The sequence below is a fragment of the Cervus canadensis genome, chromosome 11 (assembly GCF_019320065.1).
Source record: "Cervus canadensis isolate Bull #8, Minnesota chromosome 11, ASM1932006v1, whole genome shotgun sequence".
Lineage (NCBI taxonomy): Eukaryota > Metazoa > Chordata > Mammalia > Artiodactyla > Cervidae > Cervus > Cervus canadensis.
Genome location: NC_057396.1, coordinates 20,945,836 through 20,959,134, shown reverse-complemented (window position 1 = coordinate 20,959,134; position 13,299 = coordinate 20,945,836). Strand labels below are relative to the sequence as shown.

The 13,299-nt window shown below is 46.0% G+C and overlaps 1 protein-coding gene across 9 annotated transcripts in view; it reads right to left on the bottom strand.

Annotated features, from left to right (window-relative positions):
• The window catches only part of NCAM1 (neural cell adhesion molecule 1), a 346,079-nt gene that overhangs the window by 58,684 nt on the left and 274,096 nt on the right, over positions 1-13,299 (bottom strand). For all 9 annotated transcript variants that reach the window (XM_043481158.1, XM_043481156.1, XM_043481163.1 and 6 more), the window contains exons 4-7: positions 11,675-11,818; positions 11,139-11,276; positions 9,923-10,040; positions 9,332-9,498 (exon numbers count right to left, since the gene is read on the bottom strand). In XM_043481158.1, coding sequence (XP_043337093.1) covers positions 9,332-9,498; positions 9,923-10,040; positions 11,139-11,276; positions 11,675-11,818 — 567 coding nt within the window. The remainder of the gene's footprint in view (positions 1-9,331; positions 9,499-9,922; positions 10,041-11,138; positions 11,277-11,674; positions 11,819-13,299) is intronic.

The following is a 13,299-nucleotide window of genomic DNA, read 5'->3' as shown; positions in this document are numbered from 1 at the left end:
TTGCAGGAAGTGGAAGTGAACGGAGTGCAAGTAGAGATGGGGAGAATCCAAAGGAGGGATGAGGAGACCAAATGACTCAGGAGATTCTGAGCACCTCGGAGGGCTGTGCTAGCATTAACTCGAGTAAGGAAATGTGGTTGGTGACCTTCTGGGGGCTGGAGAGTGGCTGGGGAAGAAGATGAGTTGAGATGAGTTCATTTCCGAATGTTTTGGGTAACGCAAGAAAGTACAGGCATTCACGGCTGAGTTTAAATGTTAAAACATTAGAGAAAATTGAATTTTCCCAATTTAAAACAATTATATTCTGAAATCACTAAACCTTCCATCGAAAAGACAGCACTGCACAAATGTAACTTATTTCACTAATAGAGAAAAAAGCCAGGCTAGATAAACACATAATAAATAAATTCAAAGTATGGAAAATTTTTGAAAGGACTGCATTTGCTTTATATTCAAATTCATACGGTAACTTCAAGTAGGCTAATAAAACTACTGCCTATTATATATCCTCCAAGTTGAGGTCTTGATTCTATTTTAATAAACAGAAAACAGTGATGGAGCTGTGCATTTTCCATAGCAAATATCTACTTCTATATGAAATGACCCATATCGTTCAAATATTCTCCTACAGCTTATCTGTCCTAACAGCCTGCTTAGAGCAAATCCTTTTTGAAGGTTAGCATCAAGGCACGTCTAATTCAATGAGGCCAAATGATCACAAATTTGAACAAATTTAATGGAGCCCACATGAGTGAGGTTTTCCTCCAGGAAGGTTCTGTGTCTATCTTGATCAACAAAACTTCCAAGGAACTTACAACCCATGCTGGATGGAATAAGTATTAAGTGTTTTTGTTGAAGAAGAGGTTTTACAGAGGTAAAATAAAAGTTGCATTTCTTTTCTGTTAAAAATCACAAATTGAAAAGTTAAAAAAAAAAAAATCAGCCAAACAACTGAAGTCACTGAACTCTCACGGTGGTCTGGGGTCCGAGGGCAGCCCCAAGAAAGCTCTGTGGACACTGTGATCCAGACAGTGTTTGTGGGTATTTTCCTGCCCCACACCACTTTGTCCTAGCAGCTAAAGTTAGCAGCAGACAGATCATGGACAGTTAACACCTATGAAGAATATTTGGTCTTGGTGACTCCATTTCCCAGATGGTTATAAAGGTTGCCCTGTATAAGTCTTTACAACAAGGCAAAATATATTCTTACTAAATCATTATTAACAATGGCTAATTTTGTATGGTCTACAGAGGCTGTTGGAAGGAAGGCAGGCTACTCACCATTAACTTAATCCTTTCTGCACCCCAGAAGCAAGCTACTCTTGGAACTAACTGAAGCCTTAGAATGCTGCCTTGGAAACAGGATGACAATATAATTTATTGTCCAAATCGGGGCCTTCTTGAGAGTGAAAGGCATGCTATAATTACTCTGGGACAATGGGCATCCTTGAGCAGACAGGGACAGTGTGGGGTCACCCTGCTCAGGAAAGAGTCCCTCCTTCTGCACAGCAGCATCTAGAAGAATCTCTTTAGGTTTTATCTGCAAATGGTACTTGCACTGTTGTTGGCCCTTGACTTTGGATCTCTGTTCTGTTCTTCACCTGCCGCTATGGGATTTAATGCCTTAGATGACCCATTGCACCTGTCCCCATGGGCAGCCCTGTGAGCACAGCTGTGCTTGTGAGTTTTCTAGGCATGCCTGCTTTCCCCGCCCAGCACATCAACGGCTCTGCATCTGCCACTGAGGGCCCACTCACCCACTCTCACTCCAGCCCAGGTGCCTGGAGGTCCGAGGAGGGCTCCAGGGCCTCTGCTCCCCTGCACTGAGATGCTGGGTGTGACCAGCTGCCCTTTCCTTCAGGCACCTGTTTGTCTTTCACTGTAACTCACATGGGCTGCTTCAGTCCTAAGGGGTCAGCTAAGCAAAGCTTCTGCCCATTGGTGAACTTGCCTCAGTCCAAGCCCAGAGAGCAGCACAGACCTCAAGAGCATTGGTAGAAGCATAATAAGAACCTGTTGAGACAAAACTACTTCAGAAGGTCCCATGGCAGGAGAAGCAGTGGAAATGCACTGCCAAGTTTAAAGGTAGATAGGATGGGCTTAGTTAAAAGAGCTTCTGGTTGATAACTAGGGCAGCACATGCTGGAACATGTCCCTGTCTTAGAAAAAGATGGTATTGCTTAGGACAATTACGGTAGTCCTTAATTTAGATATGGCCCTTGCACACTCATTGCCAGCCCTTCTTGAAGCCACCGTTCTGCACATGTCTTCACTGTCTAAGCTGCAGGCTTCTTTCCTCTTCTACCTCACTGCTGTGACCCTGCTGCTTCTTGGAAACCTACTCCATATCTCCCCTAATGCTGGTCCCTGATGGCAAGCCAGAAGGCCAAGGAGAAGGAGAAAGGGGCTGGGGAAAGATGAAGTTCCACCTAGTTGGCCCCACCTCACCTGGCTCCCAGGCCCTAGCACTGATCTCCTAAACCCCTGGGAGAGGCCGGAAGGAGGAGGAGAGAAATGAGCTCAAGAATGTGGAATGAAGAGAGAAAGGAGGGCATATATGGGGAACAGGTTACTCCAAGGAGGCCACGTGAACTCTGCTCCGGATGGTGCAGAGGAGTGTGGACCTGGATTAGACATCCGCTGCTGTTACTGTTCAGTCACTGAGTGTCTGACTCTTTGCGATACCATGGACTAAAACCCACCAGGCTCCTCTGTCCTTCACTGTCTCCTGGAGTCTGCTCAAATTCATGTCCACATCTAATATGGATTAGACATACACATCTATTGAGCGCGTCAATTCCTAGGCAGGTTGATAGGAAGTCTGGGGTCCCCGAGAAGGAGAAAGGGATCTAGGGTTCTCGAAGCGGAGATAGGGGTCTGGAACTCTCAAGGAGGAGCAAAGGACAAACATCTCTTTTTCCTCTACATTCCTTCCTCTTAGTCACATGTTTTTTTCTTTAAGCCCGGAACTGATGGTTTCACAACAAACAACTTAGTTTAAACTCTGTACTAAGGATTACATAACAATAATGTACCCTGCTTGAGGGCAGCTTCTCCTTCCTGAAAACCTTCTGGCTAATCCTGTTATCTTAAAATGTAAATTATGGCAATGGGTCTAGTAAGATCTTTACAACCTTGAGACATTCTTTTGATTTATTGTAATAACTAATTAAAAAAGCATATAACTCCCTTGCCAACATTAGCAAGGGGGGCACTCTCCATCCCCCTTCTGAGGTCGATGTCAGGAGCTTTCTCTGTCCCTTGTTGTACTTTAATGAAACTCTGCTACACAAAAGCTCTTGAGTGATCAAGCCTGGCCCCTGGCCCTGAAGTTAAATCTTCTTCTTCGGAGATCACGAATCTGACACCGTTCACCGTAAGCTATCACTATGATTCTCTTAACTTGTCTCTGCAGAAATCACTAACATCTCTTTGTTTGCTTTACTGGGTGGCCGAACAAACATTCTCTCAGCTGTAGTCTTGGGGAAGAACTGTGGCAGTGGAGTGAGTGGGTGTGAGTGTGTGTGTGAGAGACTGTGTGTGAGCATGTGTGTGCGTGTGAGAGACTGTGTGTGAGCATGTGTGTGCGTGTGGGTGCGATGCAGGGGGGAGGGTGGAAAGACAAATTGTGCCCTGCCACAGCTCCTGCCTCCTATCTGTTCTGCCTCCTTCCCTCCTTCCCTGGACCTTACCCACCCTCTTCACCCTAGCATGACCTCACACGGCTCTTGACACTGCCCGCTCCTCCTTCCTGGGCAGCCATCAGCCCCGGAGAGGCCTGGAACAGAAGCGAAGATCTGTCCTTAACTAGCCAAGTTAGAACTGAATGTATGGCCACAGAGAAACCACGTGAGCCATGGAGGTAAAGGCAGAGTCCGCTAATCGCGAGTCACTCTGTACAGAGATCTGATGCAATACGTGGTAAATGGGTTTCGTGGAAGAGTGATCACCATCGCTGGCCCAGAGAATGGACACGAAAGCTTGGGTTTGAGTCCTGGTTCCTTGGGTAGGACACCTGATCACGCTGTGCTCAATTTCCTCATTTGCATGATAGGGATAAAAGTTAAATCTCCTTTGTAGGATTGTGATGAGGTTAAAAGCTCATTTATGGATAGTACCTCTCACAGTGTTAGGCACATTATACGTGCTCACAGTGTTAGGCACATTATATGTGCTCACTTTGTGTTGGGCACTATTATTTATTATTACCTTATGGGGCTGCTATCTAAAGGAATTTCCTAAAGACAAATGATTACATGTTTCCACATCCATCTCCCTGCCATAGAGATTATGCTTCATCCCTATAAAGCTAATTACGATGCCCTCATTTATTCAAACACTGGTATCTCTTTTATGCCAGCTGATGTCCCACTGAGGAAGTTGACGCTGATGCTGACACTGAGGGTAGGTCTGTGAGTACAGCAGACACAATCCCGGGCCACAAGGAGTTCACCTTCAGCATGGGGGCTCTTCCAGCCTCGGTGCCTGCGCAGCAGGGCTTGAAAGGCTCGTCCACCCCTCCCGCAGCTGGGCAACTCCCACTTGGGAAACGCAGTACCGTCTGTGAAGGCTTCCCTAACGGCTGTCACACAGGACCAGACAACAAATCTTTTCCTGTAAAACACTGTGCCTGTTGCTATTTGTTGCTGTGTTCAGTCGCTCAGTTGTGCCTAAATTTTTGTGACTCCATGGATGCACGCCAGGCTTCCCTGTCCTTCTCCATCTCCCGGAGTTCGCTGAAACTCATGTCCATTGAGTCGGTGATGTCATGTCGCCCCTTCTCCTCCTGCCCTCAATCTTTCCCAGCATCAGGGTCTTTTCCAGTGAGTCAACTCTTCCAGTCAGGTGGCCATAGTACTGGAGCTTCAGTTTCAGCATTACTGCTTCCAATGAATATTCAGGGTTTATTTCCTATAGGATGGACTGGTTGGATCTCCTTGTAGTCCAAGGGACTCTCAAGAGTCTTCTCCAACACCACAGTTCAAAAGCACCAATTCTTTGGCACTTACCCTTCTTTACCGGTCCAACTCTCACATCCATACGTGACCAGTGGAAAAGCCATAGCTTTGACTAGATGGACCTTTGTCAGCAAAGTAATGTCTCTAGTTTTTAATATGCTAACTAGGTTGGTCATAGTTTTTCTTCCAAGGAGCAAGCGTCTTTTAATTTCATGGCTGCAGTCACCATCTGCAGAGATTTTGGAGTCCCCCCCCCAAAAAAGTCTGTCACTGTTTCCACTGTTTCCCCATCTATTTGCCATGAAGTGATAGGACTGGATGCCAGGATCTTAGTTTTTTGAATGCTGAGTTTTAAGCCAGCTTTTTCATTCTCCTCTTTCACCCATTCTCCTCTTCATCAAGAAGGTCTTTAGTTCCTTTTCGCTTTCTGCTATAAAGGTGGTGTCTACATTTCTGAGGTTATTGATATTTCTCCTGGCAATCTTGATTCCAGCTTGTGCTTCATCCAGCCCGGCATTTTGCATGATGTACTCTGCAGAGAAGTTAAATAAGCAGGGTGACAATATACAGCCTTGATGTACTCCTTTCCCAATTTGGAACCAGTCCGCTGTTCCATGTCTGCTTCTGACTGTTGCTTGACCTGAATACAGGTTTCTCAGGAGGCAAGTATGGTGGTCTGGTATTCTCATCTCTTTAAGAATTTTCCAGTTTGTTGTGATCCACACAAAGGCTTTGGCATAGTCAATAAAGCAGAAGTAGATATTTTTCTGGTATTCTCTTGCATTTTCAATGATTCAACGGATGTTGGCAATTTGATTTCTGGTTCCTCTGCCTTTCTAAATCCAGATTGAACACCTGGAAGTTCTCGGTTCACATACTGTTGAGGCCTAGCTTGGAGAATTTTGAGAATTACTTTGCTAGCATGTGAAATGAGTGCAACTGTGGGGTAGTTTGAACATTCTTTGGTGTTGCCTTTCTTTGGTACTGGAATGAAAACTGACCTTTTAGTCCTGTGGCCACTGCTGAGTTTTCCAAATTTGCTGGCATACTGAGTGCAGCACTTTCACAACACTATCTTTTAGGATTAGAAATAGCTCAACTGGAATTCCATCATCTCCCCTGTCTTTGTTTGTAGTGATGCTGCCTAAGGCCCACTTGACTTTGCACTCCAAGATGTCTGGCTCTGGGTGCGTGATCACACCATTATGGTTATCTGGGTCTTTAAAATCTTTTTGTGTAGTTCTTCTGTGCATTCTTGCCACCTCTTCTTAATATGTTTTGCTTCTGTTAGGTCCATACCATTTCTGTCCTTTATTGTGCCCATCTTTGCATGAAATGTTTCCTCAGTATTTCTAATTTTCTTGAAGAGATCTCTAGTCTTTCCCATTCTATTGTTTTCCTCTATTTCTTAGCATTGATCACTGAGGAAGACTTTCTTATCTCTCCTTGCTATTCTTTGGAACTCTGCATTCAAATGGATACATCTTTCCTTTTCTCCTTTGCCTTTCACTTCTCTTCTTTCCTCAGCTTATTGTAAGGCCTCTTCAGACAGCCATTTTGACTTTTTGCATTTCTTTTTCTTGGAGATGGTTTTGATCACTGCCTCCTGTACGATCTTATGAACCTCCGTCCATAGTTCTTCAGGTACTCTGTCTATCAGATCTAATCCCTTGAATCTATTTGCCACTTCCTACTTTATACTCATAAGGGATACTGTTATTATGAAGTCATCATAATGGGTTGTCACTAACAATTTTATGATTATCTGTGTTAGCCTATGAACCCACTGATGAAAACAGAGTGTATGTTATTCATTTTTGTAACCTTGGCAATGGCTGGACTTATGGGAGGTACTCAGATGTTGCTAACCAACATCATTTACTATAATTTATAGGTGTATATATTTATCTCCCTCTTTGTGCTTCTTGGGGTCAAAAGACCTTCTCTTACTCACCTCTGTTGCCCCTCTGTCCAGCAACAAGCGTACTCAATAAATAATTATGAAATGAAGGAATACACAAACAAATGCATCTGTCTTTCACTTAGAAAAACTTAAAATCAGAGTGACTAAGAAAACCACAAATCAAAGAGACACGTGTTCCCCAAAGTTCATTGCAACACTATTTAAAATAGCCAGGACACGGGAGCAACCTAAATATCCACTGACAGATGGATGGATAAAGAAGATGTGGTACATATATACAATGGGATGTCACTCAGCTATGAAAAGGAATGAAATCGGATTATTTGTAGTGATGTGGATGAACCTAGAGTCTGTCATACAGAGTGAAGTAACTCAGAAAGAAAAAACAAATATCGTACATTGACGCATATATATAGAATCTAGGAAGATGGTACTGATGAACCTATTTTCATGGCAGGAATATAGACGCAGATATAGAGGACATGTGGACACAGGGTGGGGCCAATTGGAAGGTCCGGACTGACATATCTATACTATCATGTGTAAGACAGCTGGTGGGAGCACTGCTTGGCACAGGGAGCTCAGCTCAGTGCTCCGTGAGGACCAGGGTGGGATGCAGCGGGAGAGGGGAGCGCAAGAGGGAGGACACACGTGTACACATATGGCTGGTTCCTGCTGTCACAGAGCAGAAAGTAACACAACACTGCAAAGGAATTATACTCCGGTTTAGAAATTGTGAAATGAAGGAATATATTAACAAAGGCATCTGTCTTTCATCTAGAAAAACTTAATATCAGAGTCTGAGGTAGACCAGTCGAAATCAGAGAAAACATCGTCAAGAATATTTTCCAAGAAATTTAGCTGCACTCACAAGTATGCACAGTTAATTTCGACCCAACTGATAACCTGTTTCTAAGTCCAACTGTCATTAATGAATAAGCAGGATTCATCTAGGATAGCAGAAATGCTTGGTTTTCAAAGGTCTGTGTTTACAAACATCAGTGCATTCTCCTTATTGAGCTAAACAAGCGGGTCCCAGGCAAGGTTCCCCAGGCACATGCGCTATAACCACCAAGGAGCTGCATGCATCAGGGATGCCCCTGCAGTGTCTGTTCTCTGGCAGCACCATCTACACTGGACTCCCTGATCTGTGTTTTTAAAAAAGAGGAGCAGACAGAGCGGAAAGGTTAAATATCTCTCCGCCACAAATTCGTTTTTCAAAGTCAGGTCAAAATGCATTTCAGCTCTGAATGAATGGAAGTTAACTGAGTTTATAGAGACAAAGCGAGTAGAGATATAGAGTTTCTTTTCATGACTTTTATAATCCTGCTTCACACAGGTCAGGGAAGGAAGAAAGGGAGACAGAGGCAGCCATTTGGTCACTAACACTGAACAAGGGCCTGTTTATTACAGGCTTCCCTCATGGCTCAGACAGTAAGGAATCTGCCTGCAATGCAGGAGACCCAGGTTCAATCCCTGGGTCGGGAAGATCCCCTGGAGAAGAGAATGGCTACCTACTCTGGTACTCTTTGGAGAATTCCATAGACAGAGGAGTCTGGTGGGCTACAGTCCATGGGGTTACAAAGAGTCAGACGTGACTGAGTGATTAACATTTTCACTTTTTTTTTTTTTTTCACTTATTATGAAGTCTGGCACTATCTGGATAGCCAGAGATAAAGTGATGTATAAGGCAGCCGGTGCTCTGCCATCTTGGAGTTCACACGCTTAGTGGAGGCAGGAAAACCAATCCCCCAAACCAGTATGTAAATGAGATCAGTTCAGGCAGGGAGAAGGGCACTGAAGAAGAGGTCAGTGGAGTGGGTGGGCGCAGTGATAAGGGAGCTGCGTGGGTCAGAGCAGGGAGGGCAGGGTTCACTGAGAAGGTGATCTGAAGGATGTGCTGAGATCTGGATAATGGATGAGCAGAGGGCAGCTTGCAGGGGATCCGGCAGAATGAGGCTGCAAGCGGAAGAAGCACCCGGAGCAATGTCCTTGAGACAGAGAACATGCTTAGTGTGTCTAAGGGAGAGGAAGGGGGCTTCTGGGGCTGGAGAGCTGTAAGTGTGGAGGGATGATGAGGTCAGGGAGGAAGTCAGGGCGAGCGCAGATAGGGTCTTACCCCCAAAGAGGAGTCTGGATTTTATGCCTCCAACAGGAAGCCGTTGGAGGATTCGAAACAGAGGAGTGGCATGTAAGGTCATTCCAGCTACTGGGAGTGGGGGAGGCTGATGAGGGGGACAATGGGGAGCAGGGGGGTCAGCTGGGAGTCGGTCTCATTGACCAGGTGAGGACCAAGATGGCCTGGACTCGGGCTGAGGCGGTGGGAGCTGGAGAGAAGCAGCTACTTTGGGGGCTGATTCCCAGGCCGAGTGGACAGGGTCTTGCTGATGGACGGCGAGCTGTCAGAGAAACCGTGGCAGAGCAATGACCTTGGCTGCACTGTCCTTACCGAAGACCTTGAGGTGGATGGACGCGTCCTGCTCGCCCGCCTTGTTCTCGGCGATGCAGACGTACTCGGCCTCGTCGTTCTTGTCCACCTTCCTGATGGTCAGCTCGGAGCTGTCGTCGCTGAACAGGTACTTCTCGTCCTCCTCATTCTCTATCTGCTCCCCGTCCCTGCCGGGCACAGAAACGGGAAGGACCGTGATTTTGACGACAGAGCTAAGAGGTTGATTTTTAATTAGTTTCCATAAAATGCAGACTGAACGCATGTCCAAGACTGAACTTGCACGGAAAGTTAAGACATTCAATTCTATTTCTTTCTGTGTGATTCCTTTAACCAAATCTCCGATTCTGCCTAAGGGCTGCAAACGGCATCCTCCAAAATTCCACAGAGGGCCTCTGGTTCTGCCCCACAGACTGAAGATGGAGGAATCCAAAGCACACGCAAGGCAAGCAGATCTTACTGGAAGAGTCCACTCTGCTCTCGGAGCTGCTGGTCCCCAGCTGCCCACCCCATTCCCTGGAAACGCCAACACAGAGTAGGCCCTGCCAGGTCTCCTCTGCTAGTCGGTCATAAAGGCTCAAGCCGGTTTCTTACTTTGTCCAGCTCATGGTGGGCTCCGGGAAGCCTTCGGCGTTGCACACGAGGGTGACGGACTGGCCGAGGTTGGCGGTGGCATTCACTATGCTCTGCCTGGCCTGGACGGTGGGTGGCACTGAAGGAAAGAAGGGCTGTCAGCGGGGGCTGGGAAAACCTGAAAGGACTCGGTGGCCTGGAGAAGGGGCATTTTTGGGGGACCCCGAGTCAGAGGGTCGGGGGTCTTGGGTAGCTGCAGACCTTTAGTGTAAGGGATCTAAATGCAGGTGTGCACTAAACAATTACTATAAATTGGATAAATAATTCACCCACAAGCATGCATGAGTGTTTCCCAACAATACTTAGTAATGTTATATGTATAACAACATAAAATAATATTGCTTTTCAATAATACAGATTTAGAAGCTATATTAATGTCTTCCTTATTTTAAAGTGGTGTTCAACTTACAGTAGCTATTTATCATTATATATTTTTTCAATCAGTGCATACTCATCTTAACCTCCATGACTGGCAGAACTTGACATTTAAAGGGGGGGTCTCTTAATACTGGAAAAGGTTCAAAATTTTCTTTCTCAGTAATTAAATGGTTAATACCAATGTGAAATGCACTAGCTCACCAAAGAGTGACATTTCTCTTGGACTGTCCTAAACAACTCTGTGCACAAACTGGTTTTTACCAAAGGAATGAGAGAGACAGTTTGGCAAAAAATACATTTCAATATCTAAAACAATTCAACCATGATTTACTTATTTTCTTAGTACTGACATTATAATTTCCTCTAAACATGTTGTAAATGTCAGATCAATTCCATGGGTGTGTTTATTTGACATTGCAAATTAAGATTAATAAACCCACGGATGGACTATGATTCTGACTATTCTGAGGCCTGAATTGATAATAATATTTTCTCTGAACATTGAACCAGGGGACTAACTTCACCATTACAGTAACATCAAGGACAATGAAGGATAAGGAAGAATTTATTAGGAAGCATGGGGCAAGTTTCTAGTGCTGCAAGATAATGAAGGACGCTACAGAACTGCACTGGACGTCCCCATAGTTGAGGGAGACCCAAAAGGTGAGTGTCTTTAAAAACAAACAAACAAATAAATAAGGCAATGGACAGGGGTGGGCTGGGGGAGGGGTGGACTCAGCTGGCGTGGACGAGCCAAGGCGGGACCCGTGGGGAGAGCAGGAAGGCCAGGTCTCCTTACCATTCACAATGACCTGAATGTCCTTGAAGTTGATCTCCCCGCGGGCCAGGATCCTGCCCTCACAGCGGTAAGTGCCCTCATCTGTTTTCTTGATGCCCCGGATCTGGAGGTAGTTGTTGGCCAGGACTATGAATCGGACTAGAAAAGACAAGAAGCAGGTTTGTCCCAGGATCAGTCAGAGGATGGGACAGAGGCAGGCAGAGCGCTGAACCTTGCCTTTTTCCTACCTTGAGTCTCATGGGGGTGGGTGGAGGGCTGGAAGTGGGGACGGGCTTTAAGCTGAAATAAGATAATTTGTCCCTGGCTCTGACATAGAGCCAAGAGCAAAAGTCTGCTGGAAATCTGTATTTTCCTTTGGAGAGAAAGTCACGTGCCTGAATATACAAGCTATAGACATGCAACCGCTAGCCTGGAAACGGCATGCAGTTCTGGGACACTGGAGTCTGAGTTTGGGCTGGGGCGCCTCAGCAGCTGGCAGAGGTAGAAACCCTAAGGGGCTCAGCGGCCCAGGGGAAGGGGCGGCTGCCCGCTCTCACCATCTTTTTTCAGGATGACATCTCGGCCTTTGTGCTTCCAGATGATGGTTGGGGGGAGGGAGCTGACCACGTCACACACGATCACGGCGTCTTCTCCCTCTCTGAACTCCTGTGGGGTTGGCGCGTTCTTGAACATGAGCTTCTCTGAAAAGGGGGCAAGAGGAGAGTGAGGGAAAACAGTGGTTCTCCCACAAAAACCCCTTTTCACTGGTGCCTTACCGCTTGGATTTGAGTCCATATATGCAGCGGTACCCAACGGGCTCCACCCGTCACTTGGCCAAACATGCAGCAAAGCAGATGGCACAAGAGGAATATGTTCAGCCATGTTTGGCAGTTAATGTCTATTCAGAGTGCTAAGGTTATCACTCTGTGCGGAAAAGGGTCTACAGAGGGAGAGGTGTGTCTTTACCGTGTGGATGGAGCTAATGGAACACAACGTACTGGTGGGACATCTACTCTACAATGAATAGGAGGAGCCATCAGTCCTTTCTCTGTCCCCCAGTCTGTCTGACACCCCAACCCCAGCCTATCTATGGCAGAGAGAATTTTGAAGACTAGAACAGGAAAGGCAGGCTTATGGCAATCAATACTGTTCCATTAGTGGTCACCCCCCATCACCCTGGCCAACAGGACAGACGCATGATAACAAGATAATGAGATGCCACCTTTAGATTGGTTTCAGTGGCAACAGGAACCACCTGCTCTGAGCAGCACAGAATGTTCAGATAATAACCCTTCCCACCCCACCGAGCCTCTGCACTCCACTGCCAGCAGGAAAGAGTGAAATAAGAGGGGATAAACTGAGGCGTAAAACAGTCAGTCAACACTTGGGGAAGGGTGAGGGGAACACACACCCTCTGGGAATGGTGTAACGTGCATTTAGAGAATCGAGGCCAGGGCGAGGTAGCTGTGACCAGCATGAACACAGTTGTGAGTCTGGAGTTGGCCAAGGATCATTTAAAATCACACTGGATGGAGGAGAGGATATTTGTATACAGATGGCTGATTCACTTTGCTGTAGAGCAGAAACTAACACAACATACTCCAATAAAAAAATTAATTAAAAAAATACAAATCCCCTGATATAACCTACACGTGTGTTAAATAGGCATTAAAATATAACAACTTTTCAGGAAACATACTGATAAAACATTTTTAAAATTTTACTTTAGTTTTTATTTGTTTATTGTTGGCTGCACTGGGTCTTTGTTGCTGCGGGGCCTACACTCTAGTTGCGGCGTATGGGCTTCTCATTGAGGCGGCGTCTTTTGTGGCAGAGCACAGGTTTTCAAGCGTGCAGGCTTCAGCAGCTGTGGCTCATCGGCTAAGTTGCTCTGCAGCATGTGGCATCTTCCCCTACCAGGGAACGAACCTACACCCCTGCATTGGCAGTGGATTCTTAACCACTGGACCACTATAGAACTCCCTGATAAAATCTTATTTGTGTAGAGTGTGTGCACGTGTGCTAAGTCACTTCAGTCGTGTCTGACTCTCTGCGACTCCGTGGACTGTAGCCTGCCAGGCTCCTCTGTCCATGGGATTCTCCAGGCAAGAATACTGGAGTGGGCTGCCATGCCCTCCTCCAGGGAATCTTCCTGATACAGGAATCTAAGCCAAGTCTCTTA